At 38.5% G+C, this 18,725-nt stretch overlaps 1 protein-coding gene across 2 annotated transcripts in view; it reads left to right on the forward strand.

Moving 5' to 3' along the window:
• The window catches only part of LOC121410783 (glutamate decarboxylase 1-like), a 60,587-nt gene extending 43,273 nt beyond the window's left edge, over nt 1–17,314 (forward strand). For both annotated transcript variants that reach the window (XM_041603092.1, XM_041603093.1), the window contains 5 exons: nt 894–1,043; nt 10,727–10,776; nt 11,830–11,884; nt 12,322–12,411; nt 14,209–17,314. In XM_041603092.1, coding sequence (XP_041459026.1) covers nt 894–1,043; nt 10,727–10,776; nt 11,830–11,884; nt 12,322–12,411; nt 14,209–14,394 — 531 coding nt within the window. In that variant the 3' untranslated portion in view covers nt 14,395–17,314. The remainder of the gene's footprint in view (nt 1–893; nt 1,044–10,726; nt 10,777–11,829; nt 11,885–12,321; nt 12,412–14,208) is intronic.
• Nucleotides 17,315–18,725: the final 1,411 nt, after the last annotated feature.

An 18,725-nucleotide genomic window follows, 5' to 3' on the forward strand; every position in this document is an offset into this window, starting at 1 on the left:
AAACAAAAGGCACTTAATGGAAATGCATAAAGCATTATAGTTTATTATAATTTCATTTTGATTTTTTTTTGCATTAAAGCATTCCTTGATCATAGTTATTTAGCTCATGATTATAAACCTTCACACATCATGTTGAACATGATTTGGCTTATGTTGGCTCAAAGTATGCCACATGAAATTCCTAAAAATTCCGCTAAAGTCAGTGTAAATTTGTTAATTCATATTGCTTGCATTAGGACTATTTAAGTAACATATTCATGAGGCGAAGAGTCGGGCCAGGTATAACTTCAGTTCTGACTGTAATGTTGTATCGAGCACAATGGCTGCTGGCCCGGGCTCACAGTCAATGGGCAAAAAATTCTCAGAACTAATTCTAGAATTTAGAGGTCTATTTCGAAGAATAAAATATGAATTTTCATTTTCATTTTTAATAGCCTTTGACGTGCATCATTTCAGTCATACCCTCTCTCTCTCTCTCTCTCTCTTGGCACTTTTTGGAATTGGCACTATTTTGCAATGATTGGAATCCATTGTGCATACATTAATTATTACTTTATCTGGCGATACAATCTGAAATGACTTCTATAACAAAAGGCTGCATTAAGGATGCAATCTAGGCACTACTGCATCAATGTTTTCAGCAGTGACTAGTTGTCATTATCAATTACAGGCGTATGGACATTTTGCTTTTAGGTACCGTAATCACGCACTCTTGTAGAAATCAACCTTATGGATATTAATATTCTTTGGAGAATGTTACTTAGAACGAAGTTATTAATCTTTCAGCCAATTGTATATTGACAGACGGTCGTTTTGCAGCTGATTCTAGTCCAAAGCTCTCACTTTCATTTTAATGTCTTAAGAAGACAACGCGTCACTTTATTTAATTTCAGGGTCTTTTGGAGGACTGTAACTCGATGCGCGCCCCCTATCTCTTTCAACAGGACAAGCACTATGACGTTTCGTTTGATACGGGCGATAAGACCATACAATGTGGGCGCCATGTAGATGTCTTCAAACTTTGGTTGACGTGGCGATCAAAGGTAATTGATTTCCTATTATTTACCTTACAATAGTCTCACTGGAATGAAGCCTATTTTTATAACTATGTTGCTACAGAGTGATTGGAGAGAGGTCGTACAATCCGGGTGTTCATGAAAGGCCTGTTACAACCGTTAATTGGGACCTTTCGCAATCATCACGGACGCTAGTATTAGGGTCCCCTAACACAAAAGTTAACGCTTAATCATACACTTGATTTTTAAGATTGATTGTGCATTACAGTCTATAGAATCAAACGTAGAAAACTGCTCTACGATCAATGCTAAGCTTTGTGTAACAGGGGGGTTACAGGCCCTACAAATCTGCTTTTCGTGTGCAAAATCCCTTTCCGCGACACCCGTACCGCATACATGCATGTATATTACGACTGATGGCTGGAGATATTCAAAATGCAGGACCTAAAATAGATTTATGACATGGATAAGAAAGTGGTTTTTCAAACAAATCGAGAACATATTGAGTGAGGAAAAACTTACTGAATGAAGGCTTAAATATAGATCATTACAGTCCATCGAATCGATATTACATTTAATGTGGATTATTGGTGGATCACTGGCAATTGATTTCATGGATAAGATCAACCTCTCCAGCCGAACATTTCGCATGCGTTGATAATTATGTACACATCATATGCGATACCTTTGAACCCGTTTCCTTTTGTTTCGTTTGTTTCTTTTGTTTACTCCTTATACACAAACGATATGCCTCTCGCACACGATGTGAGGGGCATTATGTTTTACATTCCCCAGAAATGGGGATTAGATTCAAATTCCGGGGGGACCACTTCCATTGATGAGTGGATACCAGGCACGACCATGGGGTTTCGAAAAGTACCCTAAACATGCTAAACAAGTGAAGCAATTCTTTTCCAGATTATGAAAATGCATCTCTTAACAAGTATTTGGCTTGTGAAACCCTACAAGTATTGAATATATATCCCTTTATTCAGCATTTTAAACATCGTTTTGACACCCTTATAACGTTACATAGGTTATATACGTAACGTACCTGCCCACTCTGTCCCCTTTTACGGGTGGTCGCTACTGGTATCCACTAATCAATGGAAGTGGGCCCCCCGGGCGGCCTCTCGAGCTCTAGGAGGAGTCAAATGTGGCTTTGGAAAGTCGTCCTCAATCGGATAAATCGCTGTTACCATAGTAGCAACCAGAATTTTGCACACGAAACGCATATTGAATGTTTCCGTCGCAGATGCGAAACGAAAAAAAATCTCATGTCACACAATTTGCATTGCAGGACTGAGTTTTACGACCATGATGACGGGCCCAAAAAGTCCCTTCCAAAGTCAACTACCGTTGTAAATAAGCGTCCGCGTCCTCAAACGAAAGGTCGGGAATGTCGCACTAACGCATAATGTCGCAGATTGCGACATGCCAAGAGCGTCCGACGCATAATGTCGCAGTCAACGCATAATTGGGACCTTTCGCAATCTTCACCGACGCTAATATTGGGGTCCCCTTACACAAAAGTTAACGCTTAATCATACACTTGATTTTTATGATTGATTGTACATTATAGTCAATAGAATCAAACGTAGAAAACTGCTGTACGATCAATGCTAAACTTTGTGTTACAGGGGGGTTACAGGCCCTACAGATCTGCTTTTCGTGTGCAAAATCCTTTCCCGCGACACCCGCACTATACATACATGTATATTATGACTGATGGCTGGAGATATTCGAAATGCAGGACCTAAAATAGATTATGACATGGATAAGAAAGTGGTTTTTCAAACAGATCGAGTACATATTGAATGAGGAAAAACTTACTGAATGAACGCTTAGATATAGATCATTACAGTCCATCGAATCGATATTGCATTTAATGTGGATTATTGGTGGATCACTGGCAATTGATTTCATGGGTCAGATCAACCTCTCTCACTAGCCAAAACCATTTCTGTACACAGCATATACATGTACAATACGTTTAAGCACGGACCCTATAGGGTCCATGGTTTGAGCTAACGGGTTTCTTTGTTCTATTGTGTACGCCTTCTACACAAACGATATGCCTCTAGCACACGATGTAATGGGCATTATGTTTTACTTTCCCCAGAAATGGGGATTAGATTCAAATTCCGGGGGGACCACTTCCATTGATAAGTGGATACCAGGCGCGACAATGGAGTTTCGAAAAGCACCCTAAACAATGGAAGTAAGTCTTTTTCATATTATGAAAATGCATCTCTTAATTAGTATTTGGATTGTGACACCCTACAAGTATTGGATATGTCAGTATCCCTTTTTCAGCATTTTAAACATCGTTTTGACACCCTTATAACGCTACATAGGTCTATACGTAATGTACTTGCCCACTCTGTCCCCTTTTACGCGTGGTTGCTCTTGGTATCCACTAATCAATGGAAGTGGGCCCCCCGGGCGGCCTCTCGAGCTCTAGGAGGAGTCAAATGTGGCTTTGGAAAGTCGTCCTCAATCGGATATATCGCTGTTACCATAGTAGCAACCAGAATTTTGCACACGAAACGCATATTGAACGTTTCCGTCGCAGATGCGAAACGAAAAAAAAATCTCATGTCACACAATTTGCATTGCCGGCTAGAGTTTTACGACGGGCCCAAAAAGTCTCTTCCAAAATCAACTACCGTTGTAAAGTAGCGTCCGCGTCCTCAAACGAAAGGTCGGGAATGTCGTAGTTTTCTAACGCATAATTGGGACCTTTCGCAATCATCACGGACGCTAGTATTAGGGTCCCCTAACACAAAAGTTAACGCTTAATCATACACTTGATTTTTAAGATTGATTGTGCATTACAGTCAATAGAATCAAACGTAGAAAACTGCTCTACGATCAATGCTAAGCTTTGTGTAACAGGGGGGTTACAGGCCCTACAAATCTGCTTTTCGTGTGCAAAATCCCTTTCCGCGACACCCGTACCGCATACATGCATGTATATTACGACTGATGGCTGGAGATATTCAAAATGCAGGACCTAAAATAGATTTATGACATGGAGAAGAAAGTGGTTTTTCAAACAAATCGAGAACATATTGAGTGAGGAAAAACTTACTGAATGAAGGCTTAAATATAGATCATTACAGTCCATCGAATCGATATTACATTTAATGTGGATTATTGGTGGATCACTGGCAATTGATTTCATGGATAAGATCAACCTCTCCAGCCGAACATTTCTCATGCGTTGATATGTACACATCATATGCGATACCTTTGAACTCGTTTCCTTTTGTTTCTTTTGTTTTTTTGTTTTTTTTGTTTACTCCTTATACACAAACGATATGCCTCTCGCACACGATGTGAGGGGCATTATGTTTTACATTCCCCAGAAATGGGGATTAGATTCAAATTCCGGGGGACCACTTCCATTGATGAGTGGATACCAGACACGACCATGGGGTTTCGAAAAGTACCCTAAACATGCTAAACAAGGGAAGCAATTCTTTTCCAGATTATGAAAATGCATCTCTCAACAAGTATTTGGCTTGTGAAACCCTATAAGTATTGAATATATATCCCTTATTTCAGCATTTTAAACATCGTTTTGACACCCTTATAACGTTACATAGGCCTATATACGTAACGTACCTGCCCACTCTGTCCCCTTTTACGGGTGGTCGCTACTGGTATCCACTAATCAATGGAAGTGGGCCCCCCGGGCGGCCTCTCGAGCTCTAGGAGGAGTCAAATGTGGCTTTGGAAAGTCGTCCTCAATCGGATAAATCGCTGTTACCATAGTAGCAACCAGAATTTTGCACACGAAACGCATATTGAATGTTTCCGTCGCAGATGCGAAACGAAAAAAAAATCTCATGTCACACAATTTGCATTGCAGGACTGAGTTTTACGACCATGATGACGGGCCCAAAAAGTCCCTTCCAAAGTCAACGACCGTTGTAAATAAGCGTCCGCGTCCTCAAACGAAAGGTCGGGAATGTCACATGTCGCAACGCATAATGTCGCAGCAAATTGTCAACGCATAATGGCACATGTCGCAACGCATAATGTCACAGCGGTATTTTCTTTAGGACTCGAGCTACAGATAAGATATAAAATATGCTTTCACTTAGTATTTTGAGACACGAGAAAGAGAAAGGAATTATTTGGAAATCAGGATTACTCTTTGTATGGATTTTTATCGGTTTATTGCCATTTCGTCTACTGCCTTTTCCCCCACTATCTCATGGTCTGATATCATTTCGACTACTATTAGTTAGTCAACTATCAACATAGTCCAATCACCATTTCGTCTAATTACCATCTCGTCTAATAGCCAGTTGGTCTAATAGCCGTTTTTTATATTATTATTTCGTCTAATTGTATTTTTTCAGTTGGTCCAATATCCACCTTGTCCAATATCATTACGTCTATTACCTTTTGGTCTAATAGCCAATTGGTCTAATAACCACTTGGTGTACTCTCATTTTCGTCTATTTCCATTTGGTCTAACTTCAGTTAGTTCGCTATCACTTTGTCTAAACCCATTTCGGCTAACAAGCATTTGGTATCATTGCCATGGGTCCAATCACCAATAGGTCCAATTACCCGTTCTAGGACAATTACCCCCCCCCGGACGATCACCCTTCCGGACAACTACCCCCTGACAATTTTACCCCCTGAGGACAATTACCCCCCAGGACAATTACCCCCCAAGGACAATTAACCCCGGAAAATTACCCCCTGAGGACAATTACCCCCCGGACAATTACCCCCGAAAAATTATCATCGAGAACAATTTTCCCCCAGACAACTACCCCCGAGAATTATCCCCTGAGGACAATTAGCCCCGGACAGCTACCCCTGGACAACTACCCCCTAGAACAATTACCCCCCGGACAACTACCCGCCGGACAATTAATTACCTCCTGGACAACTATTCTAAATATATTGAAACCTGTGCCACCGACTAAGACTCACGAATGGTTCACGCCGGGGGGGGGGGCACTCAGTATATAATGCATAGTGGCCGGGTATGTGCCGCGGAGGGGACCCCCATTTTTACACTCAAATTTCAGTTCCAAGGCATAGCATCTTTATCTGGTTGAGAAAAAGAACCAAGAAAGCCGCTCCATAGCAAAGCATTTTCTTCTTATCGAGAAAAAAGAAGAAAGAAATCCGCTCCGAAACTTGGCATATTTTTCGTTACGCCGTTCCGGTCGCATTGATCTGCTACAATGAGCTGCAATACCATCGCCTCTGCGCGAGCGCACCCGGTGGCCGTGCCGCCGGGCTAGCTGCATCATGCACGCATGCCCGCTCCATAGGGATGCATACGCACTCACACGCTGGCGATCCGTTCCTAGGACCCCGTTTTTTTGTCTCGCCCGCGGCACACCCCTACCACTTTTTTTGTCGAGTGCCCCCCCCCCCCGGTGGTCACGCTTGATTCTGACATCGATGCCGGAGAGAAGGTGGGGGGATTTTCCGGGGAAATTGTCCCCACATTAAGGGAATTGTTTTTTTTTTTTTTTTTTGGGGGGGGGTAATTGTCCGGGAGTCTTTGTCTGGGGAATCATTGTCCTCGGGAGCAATTGCTGGGGGGAGGTAATTGTTCGGGGCTAATTGTCTGATGGGAAATAGTTTTCCAGGGGGTAATTGTCGGGGGGGGGGTAATTGTCCTCGGGGGCTAATTGTCAGGGGGTAGTTGTCCGGAAGGTGATTGTCTGGGGGGGGGGGATTGTCCTAGAACAGGTGATCGGACCTATTGGTGATTGGACCCATGGCAACGATGCCAAATGATTGTTAGCAGAAATGGATTAAGACGAAGTGATAGCGAACCAACTGAAGTTAGACCAAATGGAACATGGACGAAAATGAGAGTACCCAAAGTGGTTATTAGACCAATTGGCTATTAGATCAAAAGGTAATAGACGTAATGATGATGGACAAAGTGGATATCTGACCAATTGAAAAACTACAATCAGACTAAATGATAATAAACAAAACGGCTATTAGACCAACTGGCTATTAGACGAGATGGTAATTAGACGAAATGGTTATTGGACTATGTTGATAGTTGACTAACTAATAGTAGTCGAAATGATATCAGACCATGCGATAGTGGGGGAAAAGGCAGTAGACGAAATGGCAATAAACCGATAAAAATCCATATAAAGAGTAATCCTGATTTCCAAATAATTCCTTTCTCTTTCTCGTGTCTCAAAATACTAAGTGAAAGCATATTTTATATCTTATCTGTAGCTCGAGTCCTAAAGAAATTACCGCTGTGACATTATGCGTTGCGACATGTGACATTATGCGTTGACAATTTGCTGCGACATTATGCGTTGCGACATGTGACATTATGCGTTAGAAAACTACGACATTATGCGTTGACTGCGACATTATGCGTCGGACGCTCTTGGCATAATGTCGCAATCTGCGACATTATGCGTTGGTGCAACATTATCGGTTGTAACAAGGCCTATCTATATTAATTCGCAGCTTCAATTATTAATTGAAGTGTTGGGGACTTTATTGGTGTCACCAAGGGTGTATCTCGAGACAGCGTCCAAGTTATAAAGTAGGACGGTAAATGGACGTTGCCTTTAAAGCTCGTATTTTTGTGTTTACAGACATAACCATGGAACATTGTAAGCGGCTTTTAACGAAGGGAATAATTTCAAATAATAATTCATTCTTGAATAAGTGAATGTAAGTTTAATTCCATGCCTATCATAGTTATTTCCACATTTTTTTGGTGACCGATGAGAAAAAAAATGTGTCAGGATGTACTTGATGCCTGGCAAGATAAAATGAGTATGTGACATCTTCCCCCACATTACAGACAGGTTTACCAATTACCACAGGTCAATTTGGACGAAATTCTGTTTCCTTAACACGCGAATTAATACAAAAATCCTTTGAAATATGATTTTTTTTATTTGTCGATTAATGAAGATCTTTGATTGTTGATTGTATCCAAATTTTACATGACGAATCACATTCATTAAGGCAATCTTGAGCCTATATGAGCATATTCCATCTACTTGAACGAATTTCATGATTCTTTAATTTATTGCTTATTTTGGTCTTCATTTCCTGAGAATCATTAGGGATTCATAGCCAATGAATCTTAAATCATAACCAATATTCTTCTCAAATCTCTCTCCTGATTTTGGATCTTCAAAATTTTGCATGATAAAACAAAAAGGCAAAGTATGAAGCAATTGTTAGAAAAGAAAGGCTTCTTTGGTTGACAATATTCTGCGTTATATTCTAAACAACGTTCAGAAAACTAATGTGTGTCATTTTTATTCCTTTTCTTCCTTTTCGTCCCCAAGAAAAATGATGCCTAAATGCCACGAAAATGCGAAAATGAGGTATTAAATTTTGAAATTCTCGCTTTTCACGAGATGCTTGTTCACAACGTGGCCTGAGAATTAATCCACGATCAGTTTTCTATACAAACCTTCTTGTCTGTTCAACGTTACATGGATGTTGGTTTCGGAAAGACCCAGGTTGATAATGTAGTGTATGTTTTTATATTTGAAGGAGACTTTCACATGTCTATTCATCTCGGGGCTGTTCCATTAAGCTTTTCCTAAAGCGAATGACTACTAGAGATCATAGATATGGCCATACAAACCTCCATTGCGTCTATGAGACATGCTGGAGATCATAGAGATGTCAGTTCAACCCCCCTCTGCGTTTCGGATGAAGCATAGAGGGGGTTAATATAAACGTCATACAAACCTCTATAAAGTACAGACCATGGAGGTGTCAATACAAACATCCACAACTTCTCTTAGACATGAAAGAGACCATGGAAGTGCCAATAAAACCTCCTTATAGCGTCTCTGATACATGCTAGAGACGATATAGGGTCAATACAAACCTTCACAGCGTCTCTGAGACATGCTAGAGAGTAGAGACCATAGAGGTGTCAATACAAACATCCACAACTTCTCTGATACATGCTAGAGACGATATAGGGTCAATACAAACCTTCACAGCGTCTCTGAGACATGCTAGAGAGTAGAGACCATAGAGGTGTCAATACAAACATCCACAACTTCTCTGATACATGCTAGAGACGATATAGGGTCAATACAAACCTTCACAGCGTCTCTGAGACATGCTAGAGAGTAGAGACCATAGAGGTGTCAATACAAACATCCACAACTTCTCTGATACATGCTAGAGACGATATAGGGTCAATACAAACCTTCACAGCGTCTCTGAGACATGCTAGAGAGTAGAGACCATAGAGGTGTCAATACAAACATCCACAACTTCTCTGATACATGCTAGAGACGATATAGGGTCAATACAAACCTCCACAGCGTCTCTGAGACATGCCACAGAGTAGAGACCATAGAGGTGTCAATACAAACATCTACAACTTCTCTGATACATGCTAGAGACGATATAGGGTCACTACAAACCTCCACAGCGTCTCTGAGACATGCCACAGAGTAGAGACCATAGAGGTGTCAATACAAACATCCACAACTTCTCTGATACATGCTAGAGACGATATAGGGTCAATACAAACCTTCACAGCGTCTCTGAGACATGCTAGAGAGTAGAGACCATAGAGGTGTCAATACAAACATCCACAACTTCTCTGATACATGCTAGAGACGATATAGGGTCAATACAAACCTCCACAGCGTCTCTGAGACATGCCACAGAGTAGAGACCATAGAGGTGTCAATACAAACATCTACAACTTCTCTGATACATGCTAGAGACGATATAGGGTCAATACAAACCTCCACAGCGTCTCTGAGACATGCCACAGAGTAGAGACCATAGAGGTGTCAATACAAACATCTACAACTTCTCTGATACATGCTAGAGACCCTTGAGTAGCCAATACAAACCCCATCAGCGACTCTGTGACATGCTAGAGACCATAGAGGGTCAATGCAAACCTCCATAAGTCGTCTCTGTGACATGATTGTAAGAGGCCATAGAAAGGTCAGAAGAAACCTCAGCGTCTTTGAGACATGCTAAAGATCATGGGGTCAATATGACCATTTACAGAATCGTAGAGAAGATCTTTGGTAGAAAAATAGTTAAAAACTGGGCATTTAGGCATTAATTAATTTGCACGAGCAATTTTATTTACATAGGGAGATGCAAAATAAATATTTTAATGACTATAACTAGAAATTTATCAAGGGGGTACATGACCTATTGTGTCCCCAACTTTTTTTTTAATGCCAGTCAACATTGAAATGCATACAAATCCCTTATTATACCATTCTAACCTTTTCGGTGAATTCTCGTTCATGATATGCTTTATATTCATAAAGCAATATCCGTTTTACGCAAAAGCCAATGAATAATTTTGTATTTTTTTTTTGAGAAAAAAAACAGGTTCCAGAATCGGTTTCCAGTTTATCCTTTGTAATGAAGACGGTGTCAAACTTCCTTATATCAGTAACAGGTGCTGCTGTTCATGTTTAAGACAAAGGTTTCTGACGATAGTTTGATAAATCCCAAATAAGCGTACTATTCATTATTATTCAGCAATCTTTGATCAGGGTTTTACATTAAGTCTCGACTAAAGTAATATTTTGATACTGCTTCATTGCGTTGTTTCTTTCATATTTGGTGCTTTTTTCCACATTCATAGTTTGGAAGTCGATATTAGTTATGAAGTTTAAATATGTTTTCTACATTACATGTAACTGTCTCATCTTGTTTTCTTGTTACAGGGAACAAGAGGTTACGAGGTTCAAATCAACAAACTCTTCGAATTAGCCCAGTAAGTAGGTTAGCAAATGGAGAAAAGATTTACCTGAAATTAAACAGTGGGATGTTCCAATCTTATTTAAGAAAAACCATAGTTCGATATACTGTCAATTTAATATGATGGCATACGATGTAATCTAACGTATGAAATTGATTTTATCCAGAAGTAATTAAGAAACCAGTAAACATAAAAAAATCTTTGGTATTAAGGAAAGTTAAACCTAATTAGGATGTTTTGGTAGCAACGTAAGAACATTTATTGAGATCTCTTCACTTCACACTAAAATATTGTGGAACCCTCAATAAATATTTTATTTTGTACCAACCTTATTTATTTGCACCGAGAAATGCTCGTTTACTCCGCGGGGCAAAGTTGGAAATTGGAAACTTTAAGGTGCATAATACTTGACATTAAAAATGTTCAAATTGAGTCCTTATTACATGGTTCCTTTCTGTACCCTGTAGGATGTTCAATATACTCTTAAAGGTGCACAAATGAGAAAATTGCATTATTTACACCCTTTGGGGATGCTGCTGTTGTACCAACCCTTAGGATTAAAATTTAACCACTATTTCTTAGTGTGTTAAATATGGGATGAAGAGCTTTCAGGAACTTGTTCACTCAAACACTAAACAAAATATCATTGAATGAATTTACACAATAACCTATACATTTTTTTTTACTTTTAAAAGAATGGAAAATCTTTGCATCATGTATATCTTTTCCGGACAACTTGTCGTATTCTTAGATAATGCGACATTAACTCAATTACGGTATATTATACCAGGCTTTGAGAAAGTATAGTGGAAATTATTTATCCGAGGTTGGTCTGGCAATTAGTGAAAATAGTTATTATTCCAGACGAATCATTTATCTAGAATACTCATCATTATCGCCATACTACTCGTTTATTAAGAATAGGCCTACTCATGAATATTCATTAGAGGGATATAAATCTATCATAAATTGAGAAATACGTAATTCTTGTTATTTAATCCCTCTATCATTCACGATGTAACAGTGGACCAAAATGTGTCACTTTTTGTTTCTCACCGATTTCAATAGGTATCTCGTGGACAAGATAAAGGCGAGGGAAGGATTCGAGTTGGTATACGACAAGGTAAAAAAGGTTTGGGGTCAAACCTACTGGTTGATGACTTTATAATTGCAATGTAAGACGTGAACATGGAGGACTGCGTGTTATTAAATTGGAAATCAATGATTTTACGTTATTTTCGGTTTAAAGGCTTGTGGAGCCTGAACCATCTTAGCCAGTTGCGAAGTTGTGAAGTTCAATCAATGTATACTTCTTTTGTACTATCATGACTATCGGGTCCTCTTGCAGAAAAAGTTTATAGATACCTTGACAACACATCTTACATTTTCATGATATGAACAATAAAAGTAAATGAAACCATCATAAGTTTATTATTTCTGATACGTAATAGGTGTCATCTATACCAAGGCTCTAGATATACATCAGTCACAAAGATGGGAAATATGTACATTAATTAGACTCAAGACAATTATCCATCTATATCTTGTCGTTTATTATAGCCGGAGCTAACCAACGTATGCTTTTGGTATTACCCACCTAGTCTACGTGAAATGGAAAACTGCCAAGAAAAGCAGCTCAAACTTCACAAGGTGATTATTCGATGGTTATCAAAGTTTGGGATATAAATTAAAAGTAGCATGGTGGACCAGTCAACCTGACTTAGGTCGCTGCAGATGCTGGTTGTCGAAGAGGGGGGGAGAAAACTTCATTGTCATTTACCGCGTTCTTAACCCCAGCTCGCGACCCCAGTCGTCTTTTTTCCCCAAATATTAACGGAAATTATCACCCCGCGAGGCGAGTCTGTCTCGCCTTTTATGCCCCAGAAAAAAAGGTAGGATCAAACCAGCGAGCTGGGGGAATATTTTTCAGTGTGGACAGAAAGTCGAGTCTAACCCGGCAATTGATTGCGGACTTTCGTTGTATCTCGTGCGGTTTATTCGAGTTTTTTTTTCTACGGACGCAGTCCGTCCAGAGTACACTCGATTTTATGCAATTGTCAGTCTTGGTTAACTTTTAAGGCAAGCGCGCCAGAGTTTGTTTACATATTTATCGCGGAGGATTGTGGGTAATCGGCAGAGCAGGCCCACGAGGCAAGTCTGCTCCACGCGATGGGGCTAAATGTGAACGCGAGGAAAGAAGACCCCGCGAGCCGAGGCTGACTCGCGAGGTGAGTCTGATCCGCGAGCTGAGCGGTGAGTATGGCGTGAACGGATTTTTTTTTATTGTGCGCGTTGCACAAAACCAGACGTGCGTTAGCACAAGGCCCTGTGCGAATGGCATCCGTGGAGAGTGTTTAGGGGGTCTAGAGCTTCAGCCATTTCAAGAAATGGCCACCATTATTAACCAAACTTCCAACGAGTATAGGATTTTATACAACATATTGCTATAGCGTAAATCTTAATGCAGACCGAGGCCACACAGGGGCCTCCTCAGAGAGCCCTTTGCAGGTTACTTACAGACGCTTTGGCGACTTTGTAGGCAGTGCTCTTTCAGGGGGATCCAGGCGGAACCTCCAGAAGCTCTCGAAGTTTTATCCTTTTTTAGAATGTGACCGTTTTGTACGTGTAGCAAGCAAATCTGGACTTGATAGACTGATAGACTTGATAGACTTTATACGAATACCTCACAGCAAATCTTTGAAATGATTGGGTCGAGCGTTGCGAGGACAGATCCTCACAAAAAATGAGTGCGTGGAATCTAGGGGTGAAGTCCCGGCAAGTCCGAAATAGGCTATTTATTGCTCATTAGAGCTTTCTTCTTTGATTTCTTCTCGTTTTTGTTTCTTCCCCCGTATTTGATCCTCTACTGCCCGGTCGTTTTCATCAGTTGCTCTTTTCCTCTTCCTTTTCATGCAATTTCCGTTCCAGCTTTTCACTTAGCCTTTTTCATTTTTTCTTTCATTCTTCCTTTATTTCCCTTTAATTAGACATGCATATTGCGTGAAAACATACATGTATTTACTCTCATGAATATTTATTGTGAGGTGGGGTACATTATATGCATACAATAATGGGAGATGTAAGCCATATATGCTTATAATCAGACTAACTTTTATTGCTTTTGACCTGTAAATCTTCTATCTCCATCTTCATCTTTCCTTTCTGTATATAAAATCAACGTCTATGTCATGCTCGAAACTATTTTAAACAGATTATAATTCCAATAAGTAGACCTACATGTTTATGAACAAGCTAGTATCGTTCAAGGGAATCCTTGAGCGGTTATTCTAGTATTTCATGAAAGGGAATTAATTTTCTTTTCAAACTCGAACGAAATCTGTTAATCCTTCATTTTAATTATTCATCCTTCAACAAGATCTTAAGCATTGGCATGTTTGTTTTTGTTTTGTTTCATAAGTATTCAGACATTTGTTTTTTATTTGAAAGGTTGCTCCCGAGATCAAAGCAATGATGATGAATAAAGGTACGGTAATGGTGGGCTACCAGCCTCTTGGCAGTAAGGTCAATTTCTTCAGAATGATCGTGAACAACACAGCATCAACCAAATCCGACATTGATTTTATGCTCGACGAGATCGAAAGACTTGGCAAACCGCTGACCTGGGATGCTTAATTAGACGTGATTAAATTGTTGAATAGAGGAGAATAATTCTTTTTTATTCCGCGGGTTGATTATTTGAAGATTCACCATTAAACACGACTTTAAAAAGAGTAACTTCAAAGCGTAAATAATATGTAATAAGAAACAGAAACGTTTATTGAAAATTATGCAATCTTGTGCCATTATGTTAAGCCCAACAATGAGGTTAAGCGTAATTGTTTATTCTGTTTGCATTTCATTTCATATGAAGTAAACATGCAGTAATTATTATGGACCAACCTCAAGCTTTTAATTGTCATTAACTTAGAATCTAGTCTTTTCTAACCTTGTTCTGTTGTTTTACGTTGCATTTTTAGTTTGTATACCATGTACATGATGTAGGGAAATATATACATGTATCTCTATAATGTTAGTCTTAAGTTGGTATAACGTGTTTGGATGCAGCTAGATAGCAAATATCAAACAACCGGCAGAAAAAAAAATGTCAAGTTCTAACGTTCCATCGTCTTGATAACGTTGACCCATCATTATGTTAAAATGCTTTGACCTTACCCCCATAATTCCATATGCAGCGATTTATTCAAATAATTGTCATAGCAACATTATTGCTATGTTTGAAATTTTCACCCCCTCTCCATGATAATGTTATGCAACGTTTATATAAACCCAAATGTCAGTCACCCTTTTGGAAACACATGTCTATTCAATGGAATTTCACCGTCTCCATATTTGAACGAATTCCGATTTCCTTGTTTATTCCTTTAATCAGATTCCTTTTTGGGGGGAGAGAGTTAAAATGACGTATTAACATTACCCCTCCCCTTCCTATTTTTCCTTTATATACATGACAACTGGATAATAAACTTCACTTTCATGATTTTGAATATCCTCCCTGTAAATCTTCACTTTCATGATTTTGAATATCCTCCCTGTACAACAATAAGGAACATTACACGAATTAATATTATATTATTTTATACTATATCAGGAGTGAAACGATCAAACCCTCGTATGTTTTAAGCATTTTTTTTTTTCACAGATAATTTCAGAATTATTGTGTGAAAGAAGAATGATATTTTTACAGTTTGCATTAATATTATTTCATTGATAATATTTGACAATGAAACATTGTATATTTATAAGATTATAATGTATATACTCAATTACATTATCAGTAAATACTGATAATAAAGATGTACATTTGAAATATATATATCAAAATCATATATGTGCGTTTTAGAGTATGCTAATTACAGTGCATTTAACACAAAATTTGAATTCATCAATATGATATGAAGGAGTAAAAGTTTGAATATATGTGTTTTATGTTGAATGCAAATAATAATATATTTTAAAAAATAAATTGGATTGGAACATTAGCATAATTATTCGAGTGAAGTTGAAAAAATTCTTGCGAAAAGAAAATTGTTAGTTAAATGTGACTAGGTAACACTTTAGCTGTGTAATGTATATTCATTAGTGCAATATGCACGCATTTCTGACTATCATTACTTATTTTGGACAAACAAAAAAATCGGAAATGTACCTTTAGGGGATGAACATTAATACAAAGGTCTGAGTATGATTCATACTGTATGAAGCAAAACAATGTTAGAAAATGTGAAAGCAGTCTAGAACCCCTAGACATTAACATCAATATTACATTCAGAAGCAAATATAGTTATGAACCTATTTTTCCTCAATAAGATTTCTTCTGAATTGTATTTCTAATGCTAAAACTTCTAATCTAATTCTAGGTTTGTCCCTTATAATAAATAGATGTGATTGAGAGTATGGTGAACAAAGTTTCTTTTTTTATGTAACGGTATGCTTCCTTTTAGACTCTTAACGAAAGAAAGGTGTGTGTATGGTAGAAACAATATTTTTTTCCATAGCTAAGATCCTAATTGACATCAGTTGCGAGGGGCATGTGTCTGAGAAAGATTTTTTAGGATTTTAAGCATCAACAAAATAATGTGACAAGTTTGTCCCCTGCCCGTGCTTAATAGTAACATGTATTTTATTTGATTAATGTACTTCATTATTTTATTCCACCTCAATCTTCCTTCTGTTTTATCGAATTCGTTTTAGTGAACAATCATAGGCATACGTTGAATCATTCAATTTCTGTCTTGTTCCTATATTCTTATCGATCCGTCCTGTTATCATTTAAATGTTTAGAAATATTTACCCTTTTTGAAATATCTATTATAATGTTATTTATTATGTTTGGAAATTATGCTGTGTTGGTTTGTTAATTTATTTCTTGAAATAAATGGTGTACTTTTCGAATATTGAAGCAGTAGTGCGAAGAAAACATTTACCAAACTGTTTACTCGTCTCTATTACGACTTGGACTATAGTTTGAACATGTTGGAGAGTGAATGATCACTAAAATGCCAACTACAGATAAAGTAAGATTTTCAATTGTATTATGTTATCTTTGCAATAAATTATACTAACCAAGAAGCATCATCCAATTGAGTTGACTTATTAAAACACACACACCTAAACGCACTTCTAAGTGCGCACTTGGGTACTCATCAAAGTGGAGACGTGTGTCTACGGTCCCCTACACTCAACATATTCATTTTCGGAAAAAGCTAAAGGATAGTTCGCTAACTGGTTACGCTTCCTATCTCTGCACAAAACTAGAGTGGGAGAACGGATTGAAATAAGATGAGGTTTTGATTGACATGGTTATCTTGACCGGGGACGTCCCTTGTTGATGGGTAAATGTAAGAAGGTTGACCCAACAGTAGCCATTACAAGCACTCCCTCTCACATATATACATACAAACATACAACACAAAATTTATTAGCGCATTCCAGTGCGTACCTAGGATTTTCCACAGGGAGGGGCGGGCAAACCCGTCCCCCGAAAAACTTTGACAAGCAAAAAAAAAAGGTCTCCAATAAAAAATAAAGGATTTCGGGTATTAGGTATTCAAGCTCGTCAGGGGGGGAGGGCAAAAAGATCTTCAAGCTCGTCAGGGGGCACGGATGCGTCCTTTGCATGGGTTGTGACTCGTCAGGGGGGAGCAGACTGCCCCCCCCGTAGGTACGCTAGTGGCGCATACATATCAAGGCATGAAGTAGGATGTCGTTTTGATTACGTCTTCCTACACCAGTGACCCTGCTAGTCATGTCTAAACCACTTTAAAAGAAAACTACAGACAGACGGACACAACTGCATAACTTGTTATCGGGTAACTAATACACACGCATGCTCTCAGTAAATTTCTCTCAGAGGCACGCATCCACCCTCCCACGCACACTTCTCCACGCACACGTGCCACACCAAGAACAGACACACAGGTGGTCATTTGGCTAATCTATAGGGCGACAGATGTGCTTACACGATTTAGATTAGCAAAACTGACACAGACATACAGCATAACTTTGCCTGCGTAAGCGCGCACGCTTGTTTTACACACACACACACTCTATCCCCTCCCCCTCTCTCTCAAAGATGCACACTGTTGAATCTTTCTTAATTCCGTTGGCCTTTTGCGACCCTACGCTCCCTTGTATATACCATGCGTGTGTAGGTTTTAATTCCATATTCATGCACCGCACTAAGATCAGTGATATACTACTTAAATCCTAATCCCGTTCAGGGGAAACCCCAGTTGGAAAGAAAGATTTTTTTCGAATTCCTTATATTTGGTTTAGATTTTCTTGTCCCCATAAATCTATCATAGATTCGGTGTAATTTCTGGATTTATCTGGATAAAGTAATATTGTAATTGTGGATATTCTTTTGTTTTGTTATTCTATACTGCTCTTAGAAAATAAGCCGAACGTATTTTGATAAAACAACGCAAGAGCTGGTACATGAACAAAATCTATTCAAATTCGTCTGAATATACGGTTTTAAAAATTGCATTGAAATTAACGTATTTCTTTTAAGCAAATAATTCACAGAAAAGGTACTTATAAAAAAATAAATAATAAAAAAAGAAAGACCAGTGTTCTATCTAATAGAAGAAGGTAACAACTTACATTTCAAAAATTATTTATGAGACAAACATTGCAACATTTACGAAATGTTTATATTTATGTGTGTTTTTCTGATGAAGTATTTCAACTTTACTATTTGCTTTGGTTGACAAAAAGCGTTAATAATGTTAAGGTGGTTAATACTTGCATTACTATTTCCACCTTCCCTGTCATTTTACATATTCCTACAATGCATTATAACAGATTGAGGTTGATAAAATAATTTCACTGGAATGTTTCAGCACTCATCACTTAAAATTTGGTGTAAAAAATAGATTAAAATAGGAAGTAAGTATAGTCGCGCAATGACATAAAAAAAATTAGGGTCCTCCAAGCACTCA

The sequence above is a fragment of the Lytechinus variegatus genome, chromosome 3 (genome assembly GCF_018143015.1).
Source record: "Lytechinus variegatus isolate NC3 chromosome 3, Lvar_3.0, whole genome shotgun sequence".
Lineage (NCBI taxonomy): Eukaryota > Metazoa > Echinodermata > Echinoidea > Temnopleuroida > Toxopneustidae > Lytechinus > Lytechinus variegatus.